The 21,697-nt window shown below is 46.8% G+C and overlaps 1 protein-coding gene across 1 annotated transcript; it reads left to right on the top strand.

The window, feature by feature from the left end:
- The first annotated feature begins 3,897 nt into the window (after window positions 1-3,897).
- lonrf1 (LON peptidase N-terminal domain and ring finger 1) lies at window positions 3,898-21,179 on the top strand. Its single transcript, XM_079278217.1, has 12 exons — window positions 3,898-4,611; window positions 7,185-7,303; window positions 13,609-13,731; window positions 14,887-15,072; window positions 15,196-15,409; window positions 15,689-15,794; window positions 15,908-16,022; window positions 16,130-16,251; window positions 16,355-16,513; window positions 17,485-17,647; window positions 17,821-17,973; window positions 19,636-21,179. The coding sequence occupies exons 1-12, from the start codon at window positions 3,966-3,968 to the stop codon at window positions 19,792-19,794; spliced, it is 2,265 nt and encodes a 754-aa protein (XP_079134343.1). The 5' UTR covers window positions 3,898-3,965; the 3' UTR covers window positions 19,795-21,179.
- Window positions 21,180-21,697: the final 518 nt, after the last annotated feature.

Genomic DNA, 21,697 nt, shown 5'->3' with positions numbered 1-21,697 from the left:
GCCCCCCGAAACTCCGCCCCCCAACCCCCAAGTCCCGGGTTGCCAGGTCTTCTTTCTGTCCCCCTTTCTAAGCTGCCCCCCCCCTCTAAGCTGTCCCTTTACTGTTCTCTTACACCACCTTTCTTCTGCCATACCTAGGCACCGGGTTGCCAGGTCTTCTTTCCTCCGTCCCCCTCTCCAATCCCGCTTTTCCTATGCAGATTCCTGGCACCGGGTTGCCAGGTTCCCTCTCCTCTGTCACCCTCCCCTATCCTGCTTTTCCTACTACGCATACTCTTCCCACCATGCAGATTCCTGGCACCGGGTTGCCAGGTCTTCTTGCCTCTGTCCCCCTCTCTAGGCCGTCCCCCCCTCTAAGCTGTCCCTTCACTGTTCTCTTATACCTTACACCACCTTTCTTCTGCCGTACCTAGGCACCGGGTTGCCAGGTCTTCTTTCCTCCGTCTCCCTCCCCTATCCTGCTTTTTCCATGCAGATTCCTGGCACCGGGTTGCCAGGTTCCCTCTCCTCTGTCCCCCTCCCCTATCCTGCTTTTCCTACTACGCATACTCTTCCCTCTATGCAGATTCCTGGCACCGGGTTACCAGGTCTTCTTACCTCTGTCCCCCTCTCTAAGCTGTCCCCCTCTCTAACCGCAACCACCGAACGCAGCAAGCAACAACGAACCGCAACAACGGAACGCAGGACGCCAGCGCCCCCGGCCACCTACTTCCAGCAACCACAGCAACTTGCCGGGGCATCGGGATGCCAGTGACCCCACCCCGCCCACTTCCAGCGATGGATCCACACAATTGGCCGACAACGATGCCGCTACCTCTGCCGTCTTTTGGTAGGGTTTCCACGACCTGACAACCAGCAGTCGGTTACCCAATCATCAAATGACGCTGCGACACCCGTCCGCCAAGGGCGCGTCCTCGATGCAGCTCACGTCTGGGCCACCGCAATGCCATGGCTTCTCGTTTCCCATTCCAGAAGTTCAGTCCTCCTGCAGACACCCGTCCAACATCGGTTCGGCCATATCCAACGCCGTCTTTAGACCCACAAATCCTCACTCGATCTTGCCGACCAGCGCACAGGCTTATTTTTGGGGTCTGCAAGGCCCGGGAGCCGCAGTGGATCCGCAGCTAAGCCTCTCCCAAACCGCACCAGGCCAAATCTCCATCAACCATTCCTCAACACTCCAAACAACCGACGAAGGCTCGCTCCGGCCGAGGTGGGGGCCTAAACTAGTGAAATGTATCATTAAGCTACTTTTAATCCGGTCCGGATAATTGAATCAGTTTGGGCTGTTTTCTTTTACAAACAAGAATGATGGTCTGGAGAAATGGGGATTGTGTGGCGATTGCTTAGCCCTGTTTGAATCAGTAGGGAACACCTAAACGCTGCGGGGAGAATGTAGCGTGAGTTTGTGCGTGTTTTTTTGCTTCCGGGGTCAGCGTCTGACCCCGGAAACTAAACAGACAGACAGACCGGTGTCCACCGAAAACGTTATATTTACCACAATTTAAGCTTCTGCATTTTCCAAATTCACCAGTATTATTGTTCGGTTTGTAAGCCTTGTACCGAACGGTTTCAAACGAATACGTGATGTTACACCCCTAGAAACAAATAACCGTAGCTGTGGCGCCATCATGAGGTTATTAGGTGGTAAGACAGCAGTGAAGGCCCAGGTATAAAATGCACGGCCGGACACTGGAATTTAGTAATCTGCTAAAGCACCAATAACAATTCTGTCTTGCAAATATATATATATATATATATATATATATATATATATATATATATATATATATATATGTTTCTGTCTGTTTGTTTGTTTTATCAGCAAGCTAGGTTTTAATTTGAATCCTAAACTTTTAAATACATTTTCGGAAAAACAATCAAGATGTGTGTAAGTGAAGGTTCTCAGATTTCACAGCCAATGGGCTCGAAAGGAACACACAAATGACATAAACCCATGCAGCATATACGTTATGCGCCTCTGTATAAGCCATTTCTATTCTTCCTGCTGTGCGCACTCAGCGCGTGCACACATACGATTGGTTTTGAGAGCAGCATTTACTTTAATAGTTGGTTCTGTGACGAAGACTGTCGTACATTCACACCCATCCATCCATCCATTTTCTACCGCTTATCTGGGGTCGGGTCGCGGTGGCAGCAGGCCGACCCAGACCTCCCTCTCACTGGCAACATGTTCCAGCTCATTCTGGGGGATCCCGAGGCGTTCCCAGGCCACATTCACACCCATTAGGTTTTTCTCAAGCTGCACGGCTGTATTACACTGTATTCGAGGCTCAAAACACTCGGGGCTTAAGACTCCTCAAAATGAACTCCTGAAGCCGACAAAGAAGAGCATGTGTGTCGGGACAACCGTAGCCCAATTGAACACATACATTTCCTCAAGGAGCATTGTGTAAAATGTTACGTATTCCAATAAAACTATACCAACTGTGTTTTATTGGAGTTATGGACAACTTTGACCACTAGAGGGCAGGGTCCCTCCACACTACACAAAGCTTCTTCTGGTCCAGCCGGTTATACGGTTATACAAGGCAAAAGAGTTTGTGTTGTATAACCCCGACTACATTGTGCAAAGCCTGTCCAACCGTTGTAGCACAAATACATTATTAAATAGACGGATGAGCGTGGCAGGAATACTGATGGTTTCTTTCATTGTGACTTCACAAGACAAAATGATTTCCAGTATGCCTGATTTAAGGTTACAATTCACAGGGTTACATTTTGTTATTTAATTTGTTCTTCTTCTGCTGTTTGGCTCAGTAGAGTGTTCACAACAGCACTGTCTAGATTTTCTGGTAATTAAAGTAACACTTTTCATGCCTTATTCATTATAAATGATCATTAAAGAAGTGACCTACAGCACGTTATGTGTTTCCTTAAGACCAGAGCTGTTAATATTTTTCATAATGAGAAATGTCATGAATGTATATACATCCTTGACCATGACACCACTATATTCTTGGAAGGTAAATTGCTGTTGCAATTCTTATTTTCGAATTGCATGTTACTATCTTAAGCTTCTGTGTTGCACAACGCAATTTAGTGATGTGACCCAGCAGTAGCTCATTCCTCCAGGAGGTGACAGACAGTGCAACATGTGGTGACAGCAGATCTGCAGTACGTGTCTCTTGTGGCTGAGCTTCACTGGTTTTGGGAAGGAGGATTGGATGGACATCTGCCAAGAGGGAGAAAATAGTTGCTAAAGTTGAAGGAACAATCTGCCATTTTTTACCTTTACATTATTCACACATTTCATCATCATGTGGCATACTATACAGAAAAGTAACATGTACTGTGTACAAAAAATGTGGCAACAAGATGCTACTAAGACGACAACAAAACAAAAGCCCGAGAGGTAGAAAACACAACACGTTGTGAACGCAAGGCTCTTTTATTTTACAAATCTTTAGCTAGTATCAGGCTAATGTCTGCAAAACATGTATTACTAAACAGAATCAGAATCAGAACCATTTATTGCCATGGTATGTTGAACATACGAGGAATTTGACATGACGGGAGGAGCATAACATTTAACAATCAACACAGTGCAAAGTAGAAACATATTAATCATCACAAATGAATGTGTTCTAACAGCTCTCAAATTGATAATACAATTAATAAATAGGAATATCATGTTCCATATTGTCCTACTGGTGCAGCCTGGGGGGTTTCATAAGCAGGGGGCTATATGACAAATGGCTGCGCTATAAGCTGGCACACATTTAACTTCACTCCGTCTTTTCCAGTTATGAAACTTTCAAACGCAGGTTTTGTAACCAAGCCGTCCTGACCAATCAGAGCTCGAGTTCACTGTTCACGTGACGGTGTTTTTTTTTTATGTAACAAACGAGCGTCTATGGGTAAAGCCGGTGACGGGCCTCTACACTGTGAAGGACCGCAGCAGCTACAGAGATGAATAGACACGTCAACAGAAGAAACCCTAAATGTACGTAACATTTGAGTTTTTTTCTTATTTAGACGCTACAATGTCGCTCCAACCGCAAGTGGAGGACGCACAGGAGGCGAGAAGCGCCTTCTTCATCGGTGCCGACTCGGACAACGTTTTGGAAGAGCAGGACCACCACCAACTTATACTACAGAAAGCCAACGCGCTAGCGTCGGGAAACTGCTTGAAAGAAGCTATCGACTTGTTTTCCGCGGCTATGCGGTACGGCCCCGTGCAACCGGAACAATTAGGTACCTTGGTGGACTGCATCCTCCGCAACTTTAAGAGAAAAGCGGTTGGGCCAGACCGGCTTTGGCGTCGCAGTCGGGACGCAGAGGAGAGCCGTACGGATGATGTGTTTGACTGTCCCAACTGTCGTAGCTTTTTAGCTGAACCCGTGACTCTAGCCTGTGGACACTCGTATTGTAAAAGGTGTTTGCAACGACAGCGGCTCTCCAAATGCAAGCTGTGCAGTGGAACCGTCGGCGGCGAGGAGAAAGTGAGCGTAGTTGTGTGCGGACTTTTGGAGAAATGGTTCCCCGACGAGCTGAAAAGGTCGAAAACGCTGTGCGAAGTGGACGAGCTCTGCAGAACAAGACGCTATCACGAAGCAGTGTCGTTAGCAACCGATGCTATTCAGTGTGGTGAGTATTAAAACACAAATTACGCTACATGCATGTTTTAAGAAGGCAAGGTGTGATTTCCGGTGATGTGTCTGCTGCGCACCCTCAGTGAGCAGGAACACGAATCGTCACTGGGACGTTAATATGTAAAAGCAAAATACATTTGGACATGACTCAGTAGTCTTGTGTTTATTGTTAGTGGATCCCCAAAGGTCTTAAGTAGAGTAAGTTCCACTGACCGACATTTTGAAAATCCAGTTACGTTTTTTACCAGTCTGTTGCCAGCCTCCTCCCATCAACTGGGGCGTTATGTTCGGTCCATCCTTGCTTACGAAAGTTCACAAAGCTGAGCATGCGCGCATGTTGCACAGTTGCATAAGGCAGGTCGTGACACACAGCGAGGCGTGATTTTGTAACTTATTTAAGGGCATTCAGATTTTGTAACAGTTGTGAGCTAGTTTCATCCATGATTTTACACGAGCATAAATGCATCATTTATGGGTGAATTTGTGAGGCAGGCCTAGGCTGCTGGTTCGGCCTCAGCCAGGCAGTGAGTTAGCTTTTGTCACACAGATCCTATCGTGTATGCAGTCGATGGAACTTAAGATGACTCTGTGTCAAATTTATTTATAAAAAGTGATTTAAACTTTGTGGCAGCTGGAGCATAATATCACAGTAATGGTTGCAAAGACTTGTAGAAGTGAAGTCAATGAGATAGGCTTCTTTCACCAGTAACTAAAATGGTCTCAAGTGCCCCTTGAGAAAGGCACTTAATGCCCAATTGTTGCAGTGGAAGTGACCTGAAGTTGGAAACTGCCTGTATTTTGACTGAGACATTGCCTGATTTAAAAGAGGATGAAGTGCTGTGGTTATCATGGCCTGGGACGAAGTAGTTGCAACTTGAACCGCTGAATCACAAGTGGCCTCTAACCATGCAAGAAGGACCAATGGGGACTTCCTTATATGCAGGTATATTTTATGCCGTAGTTATTAGCTTTAAATGGCATTTTTATTGATTGTTGTCACAATGTGACGATTGGGAGGCCCAATGTGCAGCACAGTGTAGATTCAACATCTGATCTCCCACACCCTAAAAAAGAAATGTCTGATTGTCCGACATGTAAAATGTTCTGGACCTTCACCTGCACGGGAGCTTATGGAGACATTCGTGGAATCTGGGTCAAGTGATATGACATATGTAACCCTGATGTAACTTGTACCTTGGAAACTGAGTGAAAGACGTCATCTAAACTCCTGCGTGATAACCCCCCCCCCCCCCCCCCCTCCCCGACAACAATGGAATGACTAACAGTAAAGAGTTAAACATTTACCTCACACAATGACAACGACAGATTTTGGACTGTGTGTATAAACATTACGTCTGCAAAATATAGTTACACAATCCACTGTGTTCCTGCATGAAGTCACTCAGTTGGATTTACAAAAAGCCCGCTAGCTGATTGGCTGCAGTGCCACATATCCATAATATCTACGGTTATGTGCCCACTGGTTATGCCCTGGGATCTTTGATGCATGCCACCCCCTCTCCACTTATTTCCTGTGTGCCTTTTAATGTCAGAAGAAACAAGTTAAACATGTTATTTAGAGGTCAAATGAGGGTAACTGGTGTGGACCTTTCTGACTAGACAGTCAGTCGGCATTGGGCCGAGGATGCACAATGTGGCAGTTGGTAAAAGCGCGCTTTTAACAGTTCTGGTCCTCGGAGAAGAAGCGGGACAGAAACTTCCAGATATTCAGGGGTTCTTCACTGATGTTCTGATGACTAGACAAACCTCCTGTGGTCCCGCTCACATGAGCGTCTGCTAAACATCCGAAAAATGAACTTAATCCCATTTATGTCAGTGAGAGGTAATGCATTATTTGGAATGGTAGAGTGCCATGTGCAGAAAAGTCACAACTCGGCCTGGTGAGGAAAATGAATACCAATGAACCTTCGGTAAACAGAATAAATATGTCCGTAATGTCCGAGAGACTCAAAACAAAGTGACGTAGTTGAGTAATGAGATGAATACCAAACAATCATTCATTAAAGATAATGGACATATTTATACTTAATGACAACCCCAAATAATTTAGCCATCTCTGAAAGTGTTAAGAGTTGGATTAGGCGACTTAATATCGTTTGCTTTTGATTTTAGTACATGCCAGTATTAGTGGCTCTTGAGTCTCCTTTGATCTAATTTATTCACACATTCTGGAAAGATGTTCTTCAAGAAATCCAGGATATAATCGGTGAAACAGCCATCATTTCCTCTTCATCGTGCATTCTTGGCGTAGATAATCCACCAAAATAATCCTCCAAATTATTATATCTCCTGAAAGCCCCTCCCCCTCTCTGCCGGGAGATGTATTAAGGTAGGTAAACACTACCTTCCCATGCAAGTAGAAACTGCTGTAGGTTCACTTATTAAATTATAGACAATTTGATGTCGTCAATATAATTAATATTATGGTGTATGTCATGTTGATTTACACTTGAATGGTATTTGTTTGAACTGAAAAGGCCGTGCTTTCCGATATTCTCAAATAAAACCCTTTTCTTCTCGTGAATAAAGATTGTTCTTCTCCTGCAGATCCAGAGTCGATGGCCGTGGCCCGACTGTCCCGGGCGGAGGCGTACATGGCTCTCAAACTGTACCGCCTGGCTTTGGAGGACACCGAGTTTAGTCCCTGGTCCAGCTGTTCTGCTGAGGTACGTCACTCACTGACACCACAGTCATTTCTTATCCTCTGCTACAGAAAAGTTATTGCTGATTGAATCAAATTGAATGGCAGCCTTGCATTGCCGGGTTGTATACGCACGCTCACACACTTTACTGAGGAGAGTCTGCCATGTGGTCACTCTCTTCTGACTGATCTATTAGTCAGCCGGTCATTATTAAAATAAGCTGTATTTTAAGACTGCCACCCACAAGGCCACAGACAGTGGCCTTGTGGGTGGCAGTCATTAGTCATCTTTACAAGTGTCAGATTTTAAAGGTGAAATGTTGATGCGTGTCTTGGCAGCTGAATTTGTCACAGTCTAAAAATCCTTTCTGAGGGTTGACCCTGTTTGTTTGTTTACGAGGCCTGTTTTTAATGACCTCCTGCTATTTGTGGTGTTGTATAAAAGGCCTTTTCATCGCGTAAGTAGTTACGAGAGCATCGTGACTAAGGAAGGTTTTCTAGACCCCTACTGAGAATGCTGTGATTAAGGTCAAAGCCATCAATGACTATTTCATTTGTAACAGGAGACCAAATGTCTGGGTTTAAGCTTATGATATTCTTTATTGGCGGCAAAAAGTATGCCATATGGATTTATTGGATATCATTGAAGTATTGCATTTAAAAAAAAAAGAAGAAGCTGCGTCTCTTCCTTGAGTTTAGGAAAATTGTGTTCTCTCTGTTTTTGAAAAACAGTTCAGCGTGTTTTTGAACGTTGTAACAGCCCCCGGGGTGGTCAGGGGTGTTACTGGACAATATGCAATACTTATAAAGACACGGAGACTTAAAGACGTGGCAATCAAATACTTTACTGGGGGATTGGTAACGACACAGCAGCCACACAGCCAATACAAGTCCGTTAAGCAAGAGAAGGGTCTAGGTGCAGTTCCGGGGTCTGATACACAAGGCGCAATTCTCGTACGGTCCAGGGGTTGGGCAGGGGCGTCGTTCTCCTCCAAGCAGGGGTCAGTAGCCGGGGGCAATCCAGTTGGGGTAGTCTTCCGTTCCAGGGTCGTTTGCTAAGTAGTCTCACAATATCTCACCGTCTCGAATGGTTTCACCTAAGTTACTTCCCCCGACTTCACATCTTCCTTCTCCTTTTATATCCGCCCATGAAGCTCCACTGGCCGGCTCTCTCAGGTGTGCCTTGTTGCGCTGATTGCCTGCTGGCACTACGGGAGCGTGTGCAAAGTGCAATCCATTTCTCTCTGGTAGTCTGTAGTATCTTCCGGCCATCACTACTCCCTGAGCTCGCCCACCCCGGCTGCCACACACCCCCCCCCTTAAATCTGACCTGGGGGGAGGACTGCTCCAGGAACACCAGGCGTCCCTGCGGGACAAGGCATCGGCGTTTCCGTGAGCGGCACCGGATCTGTGGACGACAGAGAAGGCATAGGGCTGCAGAGACAGAAACCAGCGGGTGACCCGGGCGTTATTTTCTTTATTCCTCGACATCCATACCAATGGGGCATGGTCGGTGACCAGAGTGAACTTTCGTCCCAATAAGTAATATTTGAGCTCGCCCAGGGCCCACTTGATGGCTAGGCATTCTTTTTCCACTGTGGAATATTTCTGTTCCCTGGGCAAGAGTTTTCTGCTGATGTATGTTATCGGGTGTTCCTCACCATTTTGTACTTGGGCCAGGACGGCGCCTACCCCGGTCTCTGATGCGTCGGTCTGGACCACCAACGGTTTCTCAAAGTCCGGGGTCACCAACACTGGTTCTGAACACAGCACCCTCTTGAGGTTCTCGAAGGCCTCCTCTGTCTCTGCTGTCCACTGGATCCGCTCTGGCAGCCGGTTTCCTGTTAGGTCCGTCAGGGGAGCTGCAAGGGAGGAAAAGTGGGGGACAAATCGCCGGTAATAGCTCGCCAGTCCAATAAATGCCCTTACTTGTTTCTTGGTGAGGGGGCGGGGCCATTCCCGGATCGCCTCGACCTTCCCTACCTGGGGCTTGACGCAACCTCGCCCAATGGTGTACCCCAGGTAATCCGCATCTCGGAGGCCGAGGCGACACTTTTTGGGGTTAGCTGTTAGCCCCGCTCCCCTCAGGGCTCGGAGCACGGCGTCGACCCGACGCAGGTGGGTCCCCCACTCCTCCCCATGTACGACGATGTCGTCTAGGTACGCCGCGGCATACTCTCGGTGGGGCCGAAGGACTTGGTCCATCAGCCTCTGGTAGGTAGGTGGGGCCCCGTGTAGACCGAAGGGGAGCCGTTTGTACTGGTACAGCCCCTCGGGGGTGGCGAAGGCTGTCTTCTCTCTGGCCTCGGGGGCCAAGGCCACTTGCCAGTAGCCCTTCGTGAGGTCCAGGGTGGTAATGAATCTGGCACTCCCTACCCGTTCGATCATCTCGTCCACTCGTGGCATCGGGTAGGCGTCGAATTTGGAGATCAGGTTGAGCTGGCGGAAGTCATTGCAGAACCTGACTGAGCCGTCAGGTTTGGGGACGAGGACGATGGGGCTACACCACTCGCTTCTGGAGGGCTCGATTATGTCCGCCTGCAACATTTTGCGTACCTCTGTCTCAATGGCGGTCCTCCTGGCTTCTGGCACCCGATACGGCCTGAGACGTACCTTCTTCCCAGGTTCGGTATGTATGTGATGGTGGATGAGGTCGGTGTACCCCGGCTCTGGGGAGAAGACGTCCCGGAATCGGTCCACTAGCTCGCGGAGGTCTTGCTTTTGGCTGGGGGTCAGCTGCTCTCCCATGGGGACCTCTACTGCCTCCGTCTTTCCTGTGGTGGGAGGGGAAGAGAGAGAGAGGGAAAATAGGGCCTCACGGGCCACCCATTTTTTTAGCAGGTTAATGTGATACACCTTTGTTGGATGTCGTCGCCCTGGTTGTCGTACCCTGTAGTTCACTTCTCCTACTTTTTCCATTATTTCATAGGGTCCATTCCACCGAGCCAGGAATTTGCACTCAGATGTGGGGACTAATACCAGGACTCGGTCCCCCGGGCTAAATTCTCTGGGCTGGGTTCCCCTATTGTAGACCCGGGCTTGGGCAGTCTGGGCCTCGGCCATGTGTTCTCGAACCATCGGCCAAATTGTTGCCATTCTCTCTCTTACCTCTTCCACGTGTTCCACCAGCGTACGGTGGGGTGATGGCTGGTGTTCCCAGGCCTCTTTGGCCAGGTCGAGGAGTCCCCGGGGCCGTCTTCCGTACAACAGCTCGAAGGGGGAAAATCCCGTGGAGGCCTGGGGAACCTCACGAATGGAGAACATGAGGAAAGGGAGCAGCTGATCCCAATTACGTCCGTCTGCCTCCATGGCTTTCCGGAGCATCCGTTTCAGGGTCTGATTAAACCTCTCTACTAGGCCGTCTGTCTGCGGGTGGTATACCGACGTTCTTAACTGTTTTACCTTCATTAGTCCGCACAGGTCCCTCATGATTCTTGACATGAAGGGGGTCCCCTGATCAGTCAAGATCTCGTCCGGGATGCCTACACGAGAAAATAACATCATTAATTCCCTGGCAATACCTTTGGTGGCCATGGTCCGAAGGGGAATGGCCTCTGGGTAGCGAGTGGCGTAATCCAGCACCACCAAGATGTACTGGAATCCCTTACTGGACCTTGGGAGGGGTCCCACCAAATCCATCGCAATCCTACTGAAGGGAATTGAAATAATGGGTAAGGGGATCAGCGGATTGCGATGGTGCGGCTGGGGGGCAACCCGCTGGCAGTCAGGACAGCTCCGGCAGTAGTCCTCCACCGTTTTTTTCACCCCGGGCCAGTAAAACCGGGCCTTGATTCTTTCCAGGGTTTTCTCCACCCCCAGGTGGGCCCCCAACAGGTGGGTGTGGGCCATCTGGAGCACCACCGACACAAAAGGGCGGGGCACCAATAACAACTCAAGGGGTGCCCCGTCCTTCATTACCACTTGATACAACAAATTAGCTTTAATGGCAAAGTGAGGGTAAATTATTTGTCTTACCCCATCCATGGGTTTGCCGTCCACCACGGACACCTGTCGCAGGGCATTTTGGAGGTTGGCGTCCTCCAGCTGGGCGGTCCCGAAGCGTCCCGCTAGAGGGGCAGGCAGGGGTTGGTCCTCGGGGTTTAGTGGGAACAAATCAGCCCAGGCGTCCTCACTGGCCTGGCTTGGATCCCTTTCTTCGGGGGCTGGAAGAGGGTCCTCCTCCCTGGCTGGACGAAGGGCGGCTTCCGCGGCCCGGACGGCGGCGCTGGCGGCGCCTTCTGAGAGGGGGGACGTGGAGCTCAGGGGGTCGGCCCCCTGAAACCCACACAACTTTCCTGGCGTGCGGTGTGGTTTTCGTGGTGGGGCTTTCTTCCCGTTGGCCAGGCCTCTCCATAGCCCCGGGAAGACAGGGGAGTCCCTTCCGATCAGGAGGTCCACCGGTAGGTCGGGTACCACCCCTGCCGGTCCGGTGCTCTTCCCCTGGGTGGTGTGAAGCTCTAGGATCGCGGTGGGGTAGTCTCTGGTCTCCCCGTGAATACAGGTGACTGATACTGTACTTTTCAGGTAGGGTAGCTCGACGAAGTCGGGGCGGACGAGGGTGACGGCGCTGCCGGAGTCAACCAGGGCGGCCGCGTCATGCCCGTTCGCTCGTACTGGGGTGAGTGGGGCCGAATCGCCCTGTTGGGCCCAACAGGTGGTCAGTAGTCCACAGGGGTGACTAGTCTCGCTAGCTGTGGGCATGGGGGCGTCCCCCCGCTGTGGGCAGTTCCAGGCAATATGTCCCATCTCACCACAGTCATAACACCTGCGGGTGTCGGGGGTTAACAGGGATCTGCGCTGGGGGGTTTCCACGGGAGGGGTCCTCATGGCCGGCTCTCGTGGGGAATCTCCAGGTTTCAACAGTCGGGGCCGGGTGGATATTTCCATCTTGGGCGGTCTCCCCCCCCGCACCAGAGCCTGCGCCGCTTGCCAGCCCTCCATTACCTCAGTCAGTTCCTCGAGACTGCGGGGATTTTTTTGTCCTGCCAATTTTTTGGCTTCAAACGGTAATGACCTCAGTAATTTATCCATGATTACCCGATCAAGGGGGGAAAATGAGAGGGGCTCCGACATCAGCCAGGCGGTAGTGATCCGCGTGATATCATACAGTTGCGCTCTTGGAGCGAGGGTGGCATCATAATTCCACTCATGAAATCGCTGCGCTTTTGTCAGAAGCGTCACCCCGCTACGCTGAAGCACTTCCTCCTTCAGTGCTGCGTAGGTGACGGGTGAAATATTGGCTAGGTCTTGGTAAGCCCGTTGCGCGGTGCCCGTCAAAAAAGGAGCGATCAAGTCTGCCCACCGTTCCTCGGGCCATTGTTCACGTTTTGCAGTGATTTCGAAAGTCAGAAGGAAAGCTTCCACTTCGTCACTGGCTGTTTGTTTAACCAGGAAGCGCGAGGGATTCACTCGCTCCAGTCGTTTCCCTTCCTGTTGGTTGGTTTGCAACTCCATATATCTTTCCATTTGCTGGTGGTGTTGGTGTTGTGTTTGCTGTTGAAGTTGCAGCAGTTGTACTTGCATCTGCATTGCCTCTTCGTGCCTCCTCTGAGTCTCCGCATTGCTGGCTATGAGACCTGCGAGAAGCTCCTGCACAGGGTTGGGCGCGGACATTTTGATGTCGATACGACGCGTAATATAAATATTAGATATTGTCCAGAAGCCGGTTAGAATGCCCACATTCTCCACCAATGTAACAGCCCCCGGGGTGGTCAGGGGTGTTACTGGACAATATGCAATACTTATAAAGACACGGAGACTTAAAGACGTGGCAATCAAATACTTTACTGGGGGATTGGTAACGACACAGCAGCCACACAGCCAATACAAGTCCGTTAAGCAAGAGAAGGGTCTAGGTGCAGTTCCGGGGTCTGATACACAAGGCGCAATTCTCGTACGGTCCAGGGGTTGGGCAGGGGCGTCGTTCTCCTCCAAGCAGGGGTCAGTAGCCGGGGGCAATCCAGTTGGGGTAGTCTTCCGTTCCAGGGTCGTTTGCTAAGTAGTCTCACAATATCTCACCGTCTCGAATGGTTTCACCTAAGTTACTTCCCCCGACTTCACATCTTCCTTCTCCTTTTATATCCGCCCATGAAGCTCCACTGGCCGGCTCTCTCAGGTGTGCCTTGTTGCGCTGATTGCCTGCTGGCACTACGGGAGCGTGTGCAAAGTGCAATCCATTTCTCTCTGGTAGTCTGTAGTATCTTCCGGCCATCACTACTCCCTGAGCTCGCCCACCCCGGCTGCCACAACGTGTTGTTCTTAAGATGCATTTAAAGCATAAAGACCTGCCATCATGACTTCTGTCTAACGTTTCTCTTTCTGTCCTTCCAGGCTTTGTTTAGGAAAGCTATGGTGCTGCATGAGATGGGCCAAGTGGACGAGTCTCTCCAAGTCTTCCTCCACTGCCTGGCCGTAGACGAGGACTTCCCCGGTGCTAAGAGACAAGTGGAAAAGGTTAGATAGCTGATTAGTGTGCTGACAATGTGGGAAGAGTAAAACATGTTGGACTGTTAAGTCTGAAGTCAGTTGAGTCGCACTGTGTTAATGCAGGTTGGCTGGAGGAGCTAGCGTCAATACAATGTAAGCCAACGCTTTAAGCCTCCAGGAGCCTAGGAACTGTTTGATTTGATAGCCGGCAACATAAAGCTCAACCTTTTACTGTCTTATTGCTCAATAAGACACGTAAACATTTTCTACAATAAGATCATATTATTGTTCTTGCGCAAAGCTATTTTCATAGCTAGCATATTGTACTACTGATATTATACTACATTGACTTGATGGGGCGTCCTGTCATGGAATGGATCTTAAAATCCCACTCAAGCTTTATGACGGTACCTTTTGTATTACATCGTGCATTGTCATCTATGCATAGGAAATGTGTCTCGGGTGTCCTGACAATTGTCATTTTATTCTGTTGATTGATTTCAGTCAGTTGGAGCATTTGTCACAAATGTGTATACTCCCCCTTTGTCTCAGCCGCCAAGGTTGTCCAGTCGTTCTGTAAACTTACTTTATCTTGAGGGACGCTGCAGTGCAGCAGTTGCAATACAAAGTGGGAAGAGAGCAAATCTGAAAGTCTCAGGTTACAATAATGTACATATGAGGTGCAAATACAGTATCTGTACATCTGAATAAGGTTAACCGTGGGGATCAGGCTAAGTCTGTCTGTCATGGAATTGCACAAGTTGTTAGAGGATCAGGTCTTGTGACTCTCGTCTGTAATGACGTTAGTATAGATTGACCACAGGATTGTCGTTATGTAAGCGCTCAACAGTCGACTCCTGTATGCAGTACATGCATCTTCAGATTAGTGTGCGAGTTTGTTGCCGCTGTGTTGCATTCCGTTGCTAATGCTGCTCAAGTTGTGTGTAATCATCATTGTATAAGGAATCATACATCTCATAAAAAGTCTATATTTTTGTAAAAAATGTTAACAAGTTGTTTAAGCACAGTTATAAAGTGCTTGACTTTTCCACTAAACCTGTCAATTTCAAAATAACAGAAACTATCGTTTTCTTTTTGCATCCCGAGCACCTTTCAAACATAGTCTGCTTCTCAAATGTGAAGACTCGTGCACTCGCTGACAGACTGAATGCTTTTTCACAGATCCTGTGTGACTTGCTCTCCCCCGCCGATGAGAATGTGAAGGTCGGCCTGAGGGAAACTACGCAGAACACGTCACCTCACATGCGTAATAAAACCCTCGTGGCCGAAGCTCAGCCACCGAGCCCGGTCCAAAGACAACACCAGGTCCGCGCCGCCTCGGCACACGACCATCTGGAACGCCTTGAGGTACGAGCAGACTGAGTGATGATCTCACGTTGGTTGGAGAATAGCTTCAATGCTTTTGTCGCCACACGTTTTATAATAGAATCATCATTAACTTCTTAACCACGGTCGCCTGTCATTATTCAGAAACGGTGGGAAAGCCTGGAGCGGCCTGGTCTCAGCAGAGCGCGTTCGCTACGCGTCCACGGCTCCGGTTGTGGCGATGAAGGGCTGAAGAGAGTTTGCTCCGCCCCTCAGCTGGGGGACGAGGACAAGGGGAGCCTGCTGAAGAGGAAGCTGTCGGTGTCAGACACAGAGCACTGTGTTGTCGGCAGCGGAAGCAACAAGCTGAAAAAACAAGGTCGATGGCCAATGCCCCTATTTCATTGCTTTCTGTTCTTCCTAATGTTTCATTTTTAATTTCCAAGTCAAATCGCTTCCGGTTCTGTTTACACCAATAATATTCTAAGAACTCAAAACATGGTAATAGCAGTAAAATTAAGATGAATTGGACTCTTAAATACAGACTTTGAATAATGTACAAGAGGTTGGGTAGACACTCAATCCAAATGATTGATTAACACGTCTCCTTTGCCAACAACATATATAATGAAATGCTTTCTTCTTTGGTCGACTCAAGGTGTGGCGAAAGGCTCCAAGCAAAAGGCAGCCAAAGCTAAGACCTGCAGAAGTGTTCCTGAGGACCTGCTGGACCCCAACGACTTGGAGTGCTCTCTGTGCATGAGGTACGGTCACACATTAGTGGGCCAAATTCACCACGAAGTTTACACACATTGAACGCTTGTAAATGAGGATTAGGGATTGACATTTGAACGTTGCACCTCTGTGATCAACGCAGGCTGTTCTATGAGCCTGTGACGACGCCATGTGGCCACACCTTCTGTAAAAACTGTTTGGAGCGCTGCTTGGACCACACGCCCCAGTGTCCCCTCTGCAAAGAGAGCCTGAAAGAGGTGAGAGGCCGGTCTTTTGCGTGTGTTGAAGCTGGATATTCATCTTTTTGTGCTGAGTAAAAATATGGGTTCCTGTTTTCAATCAACGCATATCCCGCGGTCTCCAGTATCTCGCACGTAGGAGCTATATGGTGACGACTGTCTTGGACATGCTGATCAAACAGTATTTGAGTCCGGCGTATGCAGAGAGGACTAAAGCGCACCTGGAGGAGACCAGAGACCTTTCTGAGTAAGCGGTTCTGTCTGTGGCCAGGTCGGTTTCCAATGTTCACCGTCAGAAGTTTCTGTAGAGGAAGTTTGACAATGTTTTCTGCTCCTCTCCCTCTGTGCAGTCTGACGAAGAATGTGCCTATCTTTGTGTGTACCATGGCCTACCCCACCGTGCCTTGCCCCCTGCATGTCTTCGAACCATGTTACCGCCTCATGATTCGCCGCTGCATGGACGTGGGAACGCGGCAGTTTGGGATGTGTGTAAACGATCCCAAGAAAGGGTAAGCACGCAAGCAAGAACACACTTGCAAGCACATTTATTTGTATGAATTATTATTATTATATAAGATAATAACATATAATATTGGAGGAACTTAAAACCAGTAGGGGTGGGAATCGCCAGAGATCTCGCGACATGATATTATCGCGATACTTGGGTCACGATATATTATCACGATACTTCAATATATCGCGATACTGCGATATATCGCGATACTTTCACGATACTGCGATATTCTGAGTATTGTGATAACATATATTGCGATTTAATACTTTTTTCTACTTCAAATGATGTCCCCAAAGGAAAACTATGTCAACATGTTTCATCGAATAAGATAAAGTTTTCAGTCTGTTCATCTCACTTCAATCATTTTTATTGCAGCAGAATATGATTGTCAAGCAGACAGACTGACCAACAATGTCATAAATGTTGCATGAAGCTGACAAACTGAACAGTTTGTATCACTACATAGTCCAACTTAACTAAATGCAAACGTGTGGACTTCTATAAGTAGGATATTAGAGTTATATAACTCAGTATAACTTGCGATGCGTGGACGTCGAGGGCAGAGAGACAGTTATGCGCTGCACTCTCCCCATGAGCCGGCTACTGTTGGCAGATTTAACCCCGTTGTGAGGCCAGATGTCTCTTTGTTTTGACCAACTTCCTACCAATCACGCTGACCCAGGACCTTTGCTGACCTCACCAGAAAATAACTCCGCACCATCTAGTGGACTGAAAAAGTAATTGATTTGATTTTTCTAAAAAAAAAATATATATATATATATATATATACTTGGCGTCCATGTATCGATATAATATCGCCACGCAAAATATCGTGATACTATGCTGTATCGATTTTTTTCCCCACCCCTAAAAACCAGACATGTCTCCTTGTCAAGTAAAGAGGAGCCACTGGCACAAACTGCCAAAACTAATTAAACAAAAACCAAATTGTGTCATCCACTGCAGGTTTGTAGATTATGGCTGCATGCTGACCATCAGGAGTGTCCATTTCCTCCCTGACGGACGATCAGTAGTGGACACCATCGGAGGAAAACGCTTCCGGGTAGTGTCCCGAGGAATGAAGGACGGCTACAGTATTGCTAACATCGAGCACTTGGGTGATACCAAGGTAAGGACCACAATAACATTTGAATGATTTTATAGTCATACTTGGTTTTGGGTGCGGTGTCACTTTCGTTTTTTGACATTGTTATCATTCATTGCCAATTCTTTTCAAAGGAATGCATTTTTAAGTTTAAACAATTCAAAAGTGACCAAAGGTAATTGATTCTTTTCCACCAGGTTGAGAGCAGTGATGAGCTACAGAGACTACAAGAGCTGCATGATGCCGTGTATGAGCAGGCCCGCATCTGGTTCCAGAACCTCAAGTTCCACTTCCACAACCAGATCCTGCAGCACTTTGGACCAATGCCAGAACGAGAAGCTGACATCCAGGTAAACGCCCCACCCTCCACTTCCATCGGTAGAGATTATTCCTCTCCAGATTACCGTAGTTTATGCAAGGACTACATTTAAAACGGATTGCTTAAGGAGTATAATGTTCAACTACACATGAAATATTACACATTACTGTAGAGTCATTTCTGCACAAGACTGTAGATGCCTGAGTCGGAGCCAGGCCAACTATTCCCACTGATCTTTGAGCGTGTTTAAACAAGAGAAACCTATTTTTAACTTCCTTTTATCGAGGATTTACTTTCAAATACAGTGGTTCCCTTTTTGCTGTCTTATTACACACACTTATTTACACTTTGCACTTCGCTTATATATTGGAGGGTTGAAATATGTGGCTGTATTGGCCTTATTAACGTGTGTAATTAGAACTAGTATCCTGGAAAATGACACCTTGTGCTTATTTAAACCTGGGGGGCCTTCCAGAATAGGAACCAATAGGAAACAGTATTGTATGGAAGTGATATTGACTGTCCCTCCGCGCTGGCGATAGCCGCAGCCGTTCCGTTTTCCGGTGGTCCGTCCGTCTGTCGGTATGTTCTCTCTCCTGAATGTGTCTCAGGAATTCCCTGTTGTGAATTCATAGTGACTCAAGGATGAACTGATAATATTTAGGTGGTCCCTGTGATGTCACTGTGACCTCACTAAACACATAACTCAAGAATTGATATGCTAATTATGACAATTATTAAACACATGATGACATTTTTAACCGACATGGATGGAAACTGCAACTTGACCAACTTGAAATTAAAAGCAAATAAAATTATGTTTTCAGGAAAAGAAAAACTGTCAAAAATGCAAAACCAATTTGCCAATAATTTCACTAACTAATGCATCCGTATGACTTAAGGGCAAAAAACTAACTACTCGAATTTGTTGACAAAAAGTGGTATAAATTAAAATAAAAAATAAAAGACGAGACTAATTGGTGGTGCAGAGTCTGTTAAAAGCAACGACCTATTTGGTTAACTGCCTAAATCCCAACTTTTCAAACAACCAGATAATCAAAGAACACCAATCTATATACTATTTTGTATTTATTATTATTGTTATCAGAACCGGTATCCGCTGAGCTCTAGCAGTAATTCTCTCCAAAATACTGCAGTGTTTGTAAAGCTGTTATTACCTCATCTGACACGGCGAGACACTGCCGATTCTTAGACTCAAAGTGGATCATCTCATGACCCATTGAGCCTTCAGGGGAAACCCACATTACCATGGATTCACCTGCTTTAGAAGTCCTAATACCAGAACGTGGTTGTTATGTGTGCTCAGCGCCGGCTCATAGCCTGCCGAGTTGAAAGGGATTACAGCTCCACTCTTAGGACAACCACGGGGCAGAGTCCATTGACAATGTAGGCTAAAGAGCTTCATGGGTGCTTCATACCTAATCCCACCGGCCCTGTTGCGTCAGAAGAGCGGTATGAAGAGAATCCACAACACACACACACACATAAGCACACACACGAAAGCATTGATTATGATGTTATGTCATTTCGGAACATGTTTGTTCCTGGAAACAACACAACATGGCCAGTGTAAAATGTATTATTCACTGGGAATTCTCAGAAGTGTTAAGCACATTTTGTAACCGTTCACAAACTTCCACACGGGTCTAATACTCTTCCTCCTCTCTTCCAGGCTACTCCTAATGGTCCAGCGTGCTGCTGGTGGCTCCTGGCCGTTCTGCCTGTCGACCCGCGGTACCAGCTCTCCATCCTCTCCATGACCAGCCTCAGAGAGCGCCTGGTGAAGATCCAGCACATCCTCGCATATCTGCAGAGCATCCCCAACAACTAGAGCTTCCCTTTCTCATCACCACAAACATCCTTCGGACTTAAATGACACTCAAAACAACCCTGTACCAACATCTCACCAACGCCATTTTGTCCTTCAACTCTTCTTTTTACATCCACAAAAGACCGTTAGTCATAAAAAGATAAAAGCAAAGTTGAAACATCCTTAAACTGTGCATCACTGAAACCAGAGATGTGGCCAAACCACCTCAGGGATACTTCCACTGATGCACTTTTCTTTTCTTTTTTTGTGACTCTCAAAAATGATGAAAGAAATGAGAGAAATATGACAGCAACTGTTCTCATGCGCTATCGTTCTTAATGCTGTTCATTTTCATAAGAACATCATAGCTTTGTTGAAACGAGACGAGCAGCTTTGATATTTAGTTGATGCTGTTGAATGTGAGGACTCCTGTCTTGAAGGATGGCACTTGCAGCACTGAGGTGAAGATTATAGTTTGTGTTGATTCATCTCTGTTGAGATCTTTTGAAAAGGGATTTTTTTTGTTTCGTTTTTTTGGCTGCTGGTTAAGGTTTATGTTAATATGGAGGAGGGGTGAGGTGAAACTAAATCCTAAATGCTGAAAGTCCTAAAAAGTGATCGCAGGATGTGGTTTAGATGAACCATTAACAAGAGATTTGTGCAAAAACCAAGTGCAGCTTAAGGCTGGCATATGTCTACCAACAGTCCTGAAAGAATTGATCTATATCTTCCGAGCATTGTGTGCTTTCTAACTCACTTCTCCCACATGCTTACCGTTCACAACTGGGGGGGGCTCACATTGCTGAAATCTCATCTTGAGTCTAAGCTTTTTAAATGCTTTTTTTCCTCTCAAAACTAACCTTTGGCGATCCCGGTGAAGGGCGAGGATTAAGTGTTGAAGGTTCTGTTCATGTATTATTAGTCTCCTCTGAACAAAAAGATTCAGCTCCCCGTTTCATCAACTTATACTTCATTAATTCACAAGTAAGAATACTATTTGTATATTCTTCCCATGTGTTTGTATGAGAAATGTGAAGGGGGTCTTGCAATGTTATGACAAAACAAGACAAAAACAGTAAGTAGACAACTGATAGGTGAGCATTATTCTTCATTCACAGCTGATCTTTGTCTACTTGCAGTGCTTCAGTCAGGACTGCGTTTGTACACCATTTTGCATAGTGACTTGAATTCCACGATACGTTTGCTTTATCACCATTCCTTTTTGCCATTGTGAAAAATACGTTGTAATTGTATTTTTGTTCTTGAAGTTGGTTTAAGGCACCATTTGTTCACAATGTTTATGAATACATCTTAAAGAAACACAATTCAAGATGTAAATCATCTGTAAAAACGCTCTTTGGCCAGATCTTGCTTTTTGGTCAGATGTTTAAGTTATCAATTTTCAATAATAAATGCACTTCTTTTTTCAACTTTAGCCTCAGTGTCCACTGCTTGATCAGTTTTATAGACGGCACTGAGACATCTAGCAGCATGAGTTTTTACCTCACGTAAAGCCCCCAAAACATTGGATTCAAAACAAGTATTTCTAGATAACATTGAACATTAATGAAATAAAACACATTGGTATGTATTCTTTTTAATTTTTTTAAGAATTCCAACATAAAAACTCAGCTCAGGACTGTGGTTTTATTAGATTTGACAGTAACCAAACTAACTATCAGATTCTAATTAAAATGCTGCTGAATTCTGTTTGGTGCATTGTAGTCTGACATCACTGCTTCCCAACAAGTCCTGTGCACTTCAGTCCGTCAGAAGAACATAGAGTAGAGAAAAAACACAATCCTGTGATGTGAAATAATAACCAAAGATGTTCAATCTTTTGCAGATAATAGTGAGTTCATGTAGGACTCCATCACACAGAGTAACGATGAGTTGAGAAAGTTTTCATAGCTTTTTGCCCATT

The sequence above is a fragment of the Melanostigma gelatinosum genome (assembly GCF_949748355.1).
Source record: "Melanostigma gelatinosum genome assembly, chromosome: 11".
Lineage (NCBI taxonomy): Eukaryota > Metazoa > Chordata > Actinopteri > Perciformes > Zoarcidae > Melanostigma > Melanostigma gelatinosum.
This window is presented reverse-complemented; position numbering and strand designations above follow the sequence as displayed.

Coding starts and splice junctions, on each gene's coding strand:
- lonrf1 (XM_079278217.1), top strand. CDS start 3,966: ATGTACGTAACATTTGAGTTTTTTTCTTATTTAGACGCTACAATGTCG. Junction 4,612..7,184: donor AACCGATGCTATTCAGTGTG/GTGAGTATTAAA, acceptor CTTCTCCTGCAG/ATCCAGAGTCGATGGCCGTG. Junction 15,410..15,688: donor CAACAAGCTGAAAAAACAAG/GTCGATGGCCAA, acceptor GGTCGACTCAAG/GTGTGGCGAAAGGCTCCAAG.